At 34.9% G+C, this 9,288-nt stretch overlaps 1 protein-coding gene across 1 annotated transcript; it reads left to right on the forward strand.

Annotated features, from left to right (window-relative positions):
• The first annotated feature begins 4,094 nt into the window (after positions 1 to 4,094).
• On the forward strand, positions 4,095 to 8,001 carry LOC129319337 (uncharacterized). Its single transcript, XM_054964371.1, has 5 exons — positions 4,095 to 4,653; positions 6,213 to 6,249; positions 6,350 to 6,586; positions 6,688 to 6,735; positions 7,245 to 8,001. Exons 1-5 carry the CDS (start codon positions 4,352 to 4,354, stop codon positions 7,734 to 7,736), a joined length of 1,116 nt encoding a protein of 371 aa, XP_054820346.1. The 5' UTR covers positions 4,095 to 4,351; the 3' UTR covers positions 7,737 to 8,001.
• Positions 8,002 to 9,288: the final 1,287 nt, after the last annotated feature.

Below are 9,288 nucleotides of genomic sequence, written 5' to 3' on the forward strand. Positions count from 1 at the left end.
TGGAAAGTTTGTGGATCTCAAAATTTTGATATGCCTGAAGTTACACAACAAAAAGCTTCGCTACGCGCCTTTGCAGTACTTCGCCGGCTGTGATTTTCTTTGGGAAAATTAGCCTCCGGGTTCTAATTTTCACTTTAGTTTTCAAGCCTGCCGCTAAAATAAATCTCTCTCTCTTTTAAAATCTTCTCCTTCCATGATGGCCAGAAGAGTTATTTCCCATGCTCCAATTACCTGTTTCAGTGCTAGTTTTTATAATTTCTGGCAGTCACTGAAGTAAAATACAAGATATTTTGCATGATATCCACGAGTGCGCGTCAGCAACATCGATCTATCCACAATTGGATATCGTGGGAGACCCAAAAAAAAAAACACACAAGATTTTTTTTTTTTAAGAAGTCGGGAAAAACAAGATATATTTATTTATACTTCAGCACTCCACCTCATACCAGTCGTTCGTGCAAACGGACTTCTCATGGAAGGAAGAATTTCGAGATCACACTATCTAAGCGTTGATGTAATTTGTGAACATGCACCATCGAAAGAGTGATACAGTAGCCGCTTCAAATTATACATGCATGAGTGTTAATTTTTAAGATAGAATTACAGCAGACGGGCAGGCGTTGGGGAAAAAAAAAGTGTAAGTGCTGGCCTCTTAAAAATAAAATAAAAAAAATATAGGGATCCATGTAAACGTTGAGATAAGGTACAAGGAGAGAAATAATAATTGGTTCTTTTCTTGTGAGAACACTGGCGACGAAAATAACATAAGAGGCTAGAAGAGTTGTACCTGGTTTTTGTGGTCCGAAATGACAGGTTTGTGCGAAAATGAGCTTTCGGGAGTTGTAATACCTGGACGGTTGGACCGTGGCATTAATTCGACGGGCCCATTCATTTAGTTTGGGCCTCTCCAATGCTTCGATTCAGCCGGGGCACTTGCCCAAGACAACTCTCGTATCCTCAGTATAACCCATGAAAGAAAACACAATTACAAATAGATCCCGATAACAGGTGTTGACGAATAGATCCCAATGATGCTAGCTCAAATCATGCATATTTTTTTTAAGAGCGGGGAGTGGGGACGATATATCTTAAAAATTATTAATTTTTTATTTGATCCAAGCATCCATTTAGTTTTTTTATTTTATATAACATTTTATTTTAATCCTTTTAACTTTATGAAATGTATTTTTAATCCTGTAATCATAATATTATTATCTTTATATTGATAAATTTTTATATTAAACTTTTAAATATTAATAAAATATTTTCAAATGCTAATATAATAAGTTTCATTTGTTAAAATAATAATAATTAGTATAAAAAATAATTATTTAAATTAATGATGATAGGATTGAAAAATTTAAAAAATAATTTATAAAATTAAAAGGTTAAATGGAATTTTTATATAAAGTTAAATGATTAAAATTATATTCAACCTTTTATTTTTCCTAATGATCTTCATGTTCTCATGGTCGTGACATTATTATTGCGTTTAAAAGCCATCATTATGCTTTTTATAGGTGAACAGAATTGTAAACTCAATCTTAGGTTTCCAAATACCAAAACAAATATAATCCGTTACTGAATCCAACAATTTTGTCCTTAAATATATATATATATATATATATATATATATTCTAAAACTGAATGGGAAGATGTGATTATTTGAAAAGCAGAAAAGCAGGCAGAATGCGTGGAAAGGGGGAAGCGTGCAGGGAAAGGTACGAGCTGGAAGGAGGGTGGTGTATGAATTGATCTAAAATATAAGTACTTTTTTCGGTTAATATTGTTTTAAAATACAACCAATTTAATCAGTACATATAAATTTTTTTATCTCGTTCCTTATATTTATTAATTTAAATCTTCATGTGAATATTGTGTATTGATAATTGAAATTAAATGTAAAATAATAATACACGCACAATTTTTTTTAAAAAAAATGTTCATATTTTAAGACCCTGGAAGTATATTGAAACGCGGGCGGCCTAGGACTAGGAGCAGGAGACAGGAGGCACGGAAGAAATTGTTTGGCGGGGCGTGGGCGTCCCACAGCCCGAAGGCTGTGGGCGCGTGTCTGTCCGTCATGGTCCCTGAGCTGTGGGGTGCAATCCGGAGGCGTTGACGGGCCATTGAATGCTGAGAATAGGGTGACAGGGAGTGCTGGGGAGACGACGAGGTCGAGGGCATACGTGGTTGAAGGTGAGGTCCAATTGGCCCACACAGCCGAAATCATGTGAACCCAGTCAACCACGTGCCACGCCCTCTTCATTACCCCCACCTCCCACATTTTTATATTCCCCTCTCCTCTGCTTTGCCCTCCTCTCCCTTCTTTTTCAATATAATCACTCTTCGTTATAAATTCATCCATTATTGTGATTATCATAAAATCTTCTCAAATTATATAAATTATAATTTAATATTTTTAAAAATTATTTTTAAATATTTTTATATTTATAAAGTAAAAATAAACTTTTATTAAATAATTATTTTATTTTTGCTACTCTTTATATAAGAATTGTTATTTTTTAAATCAAAATTGTTATGGACGTTTATTATTTTAAAAATGTTTATAACTCAAAAACACGCTTGATAAGTTATAATTTTTTATTTAATTTTTACTATTCATGAGGTAAAAGTTATTGTTCTTTAAACAAAATTATGATTGAGGTTTATTATTTTAAATAAGAGAAAATAATATTTTTACTTTAAAATTTATTGACATAAAAATTTTTAAAAATAATAGTAAAATTATAATATTTTAAAGAATTATATTGTTATTTATATCATTTCAAAAATTTTATTATATTTTTTATGAATATTATTGTATTTGTTGTGCCGGTTAGTCTTTTTGTGTATGTAACCCTCCCCTACAAATATAAATGCACAGCGGCTTTTCATCTTGCCTCTTTCTCTCTTTTCATCTCCTAGCGCCTCCGATTTTTTTTTTTTTTTTTCAAAGAATAAATGCCTTAGGTAAAGTAGTTGAGCCTTGAGAAGAATTTTCTAAATCATGCTACATTAGAATTTTCTTAGCCATGATTCTGGGCTCTTCACGTTAGTATTAAGAACATGGCCAATCAATATAAGTATTAGCTTGCTAGATAATGTTCCAATCTCCCATAAACAGACATCTAATGTCCTTAGCAATGTTAAAAGCAGGGTAACTTTTGCCTTGCGAGCTTGTGATGTTGTGATGGGCACGATCGATCTTTGTTAAATATATAAACATCGATTTTCTTACAACATGCTAGATGTTAACGTAGTTTCAATTAATTTCTAGTACTCATCACTAATTCCATCAATTGCATGGGATAATATTCAAATTTCTTGGTGAATTTGCATTTCCAATTACCATTTTTATCTCGTAGAATACCTGAAGAGGTGGCTCTGCCAACGAGGTTAGTGAATCCATCCGCATCCAATCAAGCCCCTCCTGGGAAAGTCTTTAATGTATTTTTTTGTTGGATAAGGAGTGATGGTGGGGGGATAACGTGAAAATACAGGAAAGAGGAAGGGTAGGAGTGCTAAAAGAAAGAGGGACCATTAAGTGTCCGTTTGGATATGTCTATAATCGATTTTATTTTCAAAAAAATCGATTATTTAATTTATTAGCCAAACATTTAAAAAAGTAAAAAATCGATTCTAACCCTTAAAATCGATTTTTTTCAAAAGCTAATATTCTAAGCTTTTCCAGAAACGCTGATAAAAAAAAACTGGAGAAATTACATAAAAAGGTCCAAAAAATTATATAAAAAGCACAAATTTTTTTTTTTTAAAAATTAAACTCCCTTCTCTTCTCTATTTTTTTTCTTAGTAAAATTTAAATTTAAATCTTTAAAAAAGTTGTTAACATATATTAAGTTAAAATCAATTTTAAAAAAATAATATCCAAACAAATCACGTTATAACATAATCAATTATGATTAAAATCTACCACTTAATTAATTATTTTCATAATCTATTATACCCAATTGAAATCCAAACAGACCCTAAGAAGGGGAAGGGAGTTTTCAGGTCAATAATGGAACACGTGAGGGTGACTGTGGGACAACGAAGCACAAACTCGTTGCCCTTAAAAATACGAATGGATGGGAAGGTGTGAAAGACTAATCTATGGTTGCGAGTGCCTAGATAGTGTGGAAGCAAGCAAACAGCCCAAAACCAAAACTGTTCCCACTCTGATAACCGTGCTAATACCAACAAAAATCTATCTTACAAACTGTGAACATTTTAGTAGCGGACGAAGCAGAGGAAGAATTAAGGGATGTTCATTGGCTTCTTCTTCAGTCTAGCGGTAGATTTTAGTCACTATTAGACAGAGAAAGAGGGGGATTTCTTTCGTGCCGGGAGGATGGGCGGGGTTACTTCTTCCATGGCTGCTAAGCTGGCTTTCTTTCCTCCGAGTCCGCCGTCCTACAAGCTCGTCAAGGAAAAAGCTACTGGCCTTTTTCTCCTGGACTCTTTTCCTCACCGTGAAAACGTCGAAATTTTGAAATTGCCCACCCGTCGCGGCAATGAGATCGTCGCAATGTATGTCCGCCACCCCTTGGCCAAATCCACCGTTCTTTACTCTCACGGGAATGCTGCCGATATCGGGCAGATGTACCAGCTCTTCGTCGAGCTGAGCATCCATTTGCGCGTCAATCTCATGGGGTAATTCAAATTTTATGCTTCCACTTTTCTCCAATTTTCGATACTTGTCCGATGAATGCATCTCCCGGTCTCCATGCGTGTCGTTTCCGAGTTTCGTTTTGTTGAATTTTCTGGTGAAACATTGTCTATCACCCTTGAGGAGGTACCTTGCTGTGATATTGCTTTCACTAATTTTCCCCAAATTAGATTTTTTTTTTATGTATATTTCTCAATGGATAAATTTACCATCGTATTGATTAAATCATCTCGTTTACTCAGTTCGATCGTCCTGTTCAGCTAGGATATAGTTCCAATGTTGATATGGTGGATAAAATAAACAATTCCTTAGCCTCATTTCGCTTAATTTGTCAAGGACGCTGCAAGGACTGGTTAAATACTTAAATTACGTTCTCTATCTTATCTGGCCTGAGGGTTGAGGATAACTATGCTTTCTTGTGGTTTCTTTGTGTAGATCTGGTTTGCCTTAATATTTATGAGGCCAGCCGTATCCTTTCTGTGGTTATTGCTTGATTGGAAGATAATAATCTAATGTGTGACTGGAAATGTCATTTTTTTTTTATTAAAATAATTTACACAATAAACAATATGCCTGCTAAGTGTATTAATTGTCAACCTAGTTGGAAATTTGCTCATAAAATATAGTTAGAGCCTAGTTAGAATCTGAAATATGCAGTCATTACACAATCATTTAAGCTTTTAAGCTTTGTGCAGATTTTCCCTTCAGAAATAAGCACATGAGATTTTGTCCTTAAATGCCAAAAGTTATCATTTTAGGCTCTATTTCTAACGCTAATGAATTAAGCATAACAAGCTTCGAGTTAGATTTGATTGGTTTGACAGAGTTCATCCAATTTTTTTTTTTTTTTTTTTATAACCCAGAATAGCACCACATATGAAGCACACCTGGTTATGTCGTCTATGATCCGGCCAAAGTTATGATTTTGAGCTCTATTTTTAACAATAATGAATTACTCGTAACGAACTGAGTTAGATTTGACTGGTTTGGCAGCTTACATCCAATTTATTGTATTTTTTGGTGAAATACCATGGAACCATCTGGTATCCAAGGCCACGTTAGACTCCAACTAATTCAGCATCCAATTTATGGTTTTTTGTAACCTACAGAAGCACCATATATACCTCATCATGATACGTGGAATTATACACCCCAGTTGATTGCTTCTGCAGTCAATGACATGTGTCCAAATATTTTAGATGCAAACACTCCATTTGGCTTTATTTCTTATTTCAGTTTTCCTAAATAGTAAATTTCCCTCTCTCTGAATTAGAAAATGTTCTGCTGAGGCAGACAAATGCCTCAAGTGGCGTTGATGCTGCATATTCAACATCCATGTTTTAGACTGTACTTTTCAGATTACTCATCCCTGCTCTGACACCCTGAAAAATTAATCATAAAGACCCTTTACTGACCATTTTATATGCAAGTTGAAAGACTATACTTGCTTATCATATGATAATTCTGTAATTTTTAAAGGAAATGCTTACCTACCAAGCTGATGATTTAGATGTTCTAAAACGCCATGGTTCAATGTTTGCAGATATGATTACTCTGGCTATGGACAGTCATCAGGAAAGGTAACAACTTTATATATTTCTTTGTGGTACATTTGATTCATCTTATATTCCACCATGCAAGTGTACCCTAAAAAAGGTTAATGCATTTCTTCTTCCACAGCCAAGTGAGCATAACACATATGCTGACATTGAAGCTGCATACAAGTGTCTTGAAGAGAACTATGGTGCCAAACAGGAAGATATAATCCTTTATGGTCAATCAGTTGGAAGTGGCCCTACTTCAGACCTTGCTGCCCGTTTACCCCACCTAAGGGCTGTTGTTCTCCACAGTCCAATACTATCAGGGTTGAGAGTCATGTACCCTGTAAAGCGCACATACTGGTTTGACATATATAAGGTCAGATTCCTTTCATTCTTATTTGTGCTTGATCTCACACGATTCTAAATTTGTTTCTACGTGTTATTATGTGTCTGAATCTAGTTTTGACTCTTGTGCAGAACATTGATAAAATTCCGTTGGTGAAGTGTCCTGTGCTAATAATTCATGTAAGTACTCCACTTTCTCTTTGTTGGATTTTCCACTGACTAGTTTTTATGATCTAGATGTCAAAATTTTGGAATTGTTGTAACTGGTGTTCATTTAGTCCTGAGGTTATACTGGTGAGTGCTGCCACTATAGGTTTTGTTCTGGTGTGACTACTTGGTAAGTGAAGAACAAGGCATCCTAGCCTGATAACTAACAATACATCCGGGAGCTTGTTTATTGGAGCAGGCTTTAGTTGCACCAAATCAATGTTGGACAGACATAAGCCTATGTTTGCTGAGATGAACTTCTTAGATAATTTCTCGAGTGTAGTTGTGACTTGAATTCACATAAATCGCTTATTTCTGGTTATTGTTTGTTCGAGATCAACTAAATAGGGCCTCATGCATTGCAAGGAACTTGAGAAACAGTGCAGCTTGTCATAAGCTATTTAAACATGTATTATGATATATAGATGTAGATTTAGATTCCTATGGCTTAACTGATGAGGTTATCCTAATGCTTTATTCAGGGGACTGCTGATGAGGTGGTTGATTGCTCTCATGGCAAGCAGTTGTGGGAGCTATGTCAAGAGAAATATGAACCTTTATGGCTCAAAGGAGGAAGCCACTGTAATTTGGAACTCTATCCAGAATACCTCAGACATCTCAGAAAATTTGTTTCAGTAGTAGAAAAACCACCATCACAGAGACCAAACTTGTGGCGAGGCAAGGATAGAGCTGAGCAACCAAGAAGAAGTACGGATTGTTTTGAAGCTCCGAGGAAGAGTACTGAGCAGAGGGACAGACCGAGGAAAAGCACTGATAGGACGGAAAAACTGAAACACCATGAACATAAATTTAACAGTGGCGAAAAATTTGATAAGGTAAGGATGTCTTTTGACCAGTCGGAGAGATCAAGAAAAAATGTTGAGCACCATGACAAGTCCAGGAGAAGCATCGACATTCAGCTTGAGAGGGCTTGGAAGAGCATTGATTGGCGGGAAAGAATTCGAGCTGGCTGAACGTCCTATATCAATGGAAGATTGTTGACGAGGTTTATACATTGAAGGGGAAAGGTATGAAGGATACATATACAGTTACTTACATGCCGTTTGGGGGGGTGTTTAACTTATGGTTTGCAGGATTTGTGTATGTTGTTGCAGTTTATTTTAATGTTCATGTATATTTCGAGATGTTGGAAGTTGTTATCTTTAGTGTTTTTCCCCAATTTAAGTCACTCTCTAACGTTATTTTATTCGAAGAAAGAAAATGAATTTCCTGATGAAATATGTTCATCGATGCTTTTATACCTTGCTATTTGCATTTCTCTTAGCCATTTGTGTTTCGGAGCTTTTACTTTTATTTAGATTGCCAACGAGGAAGTTACCCCTCGCGTATTGATGGGGATTTTATATTTTCTTCGTCAATTATTTGAGAGCGTCAACGAATAGAAGACTGAACATTGCCCAATTTCATCCTCGATGGATGCTTTATGGAAGGCAACAATCTTAGAAGAGGAATGCTAAATTAGATCGCACTCCCTCAATTCACTTTTAATTAACATTTTACCAAAATTATTTGTTTCACTTAGACTATCACTTTTATAATATCAATCAACAATTAATTAAAAAAATTTAATTGTACTCAACAAGCAATCGATATATGGGTTTTAAATGCACCATTTTTTTTTTCTTCTCTCAAGCCATACCAAATTATGATATATTTACGACATCAACTAGTCCCAAACAGTAGCACTTTTGCATGAGAATAATTCGGTAAAAGTACATCATTTATCAAGTTATTGATTATTGTGTAATGACCCAAGAAATTAAAGATTCTCTAAATAAACAATAGATAATTAATTGACCAAGTGAGTCATTAAAAAACATAAAACAAAGTATAGTAGGAATAAAAGACAATAAAATTGCTTATTTCATATCTGTATTTAAAATTATACGTTAAAGAAAACAAGATGAGAAATTCTTTTTTTGGCAACAAGAAAATAAATTCTAATATATCGGAGAATGCATCTTAAGAATGCATCTTATATCTTTCATCAAGTCTTGGATTTAAATTCTACATTGACCTATTCAGCATTTTTCCTTATTCCAACACTTAAAATTACTAAAATATCCCTACCTCTAGTTTTTTTTTTTTTTTTTTGTCAATGAACGGAAGAAAGGGGGGGGGGGGATTTCATCGAATAAAAAGGGGGCAAAAAAAAAAAAACCCTCACATCCTCTCTAATCATGGGGCGCAATATAATTATATGTGTGTGTGTGTGAACGAGAATGAGAGAAATTTTAACATGCCACCTTTCTCTCCCTCTCTCGAATCTTCTTTTTCTTTCTCAAATGCATTTCCTCTGCTCCTTGGTTACCCGTGCTGTGGTGTGTGTCTGGTCTTCGGCTGTTCTTTTTCTCTCTCTGTCATCCGTCGTCATGTGTGGTGTTTGTTGGGATTAAATTTTCTTCTCTTCTTCGAATGTCTAAAACAGCGGGAGGTTTGGAGTGTTTGGCCATCAAAAAGTTTGAAGGAAAAGGGTTAACATGGATAGGTACTTCTACAATATTT

This window comes from Prosopis cineraria, unplaced genomic scaffold, assembly GCF_029017545.1.
Source record: "Prosopis cineraria cultivar Desert tree isolate PC_DT_omini unplaced genomic scaffold, ASM2901754v1 PC9, whole genome shotgun sequence".
In the NCBI taxonomy this organism is placed as follows: domain Eukaryota; kingdom Viridiplantae; phylum Streptophyta; class Magnoliopsida; order Fabales; family Fabaceae; genus Prosopis; species Prosopis cineraria.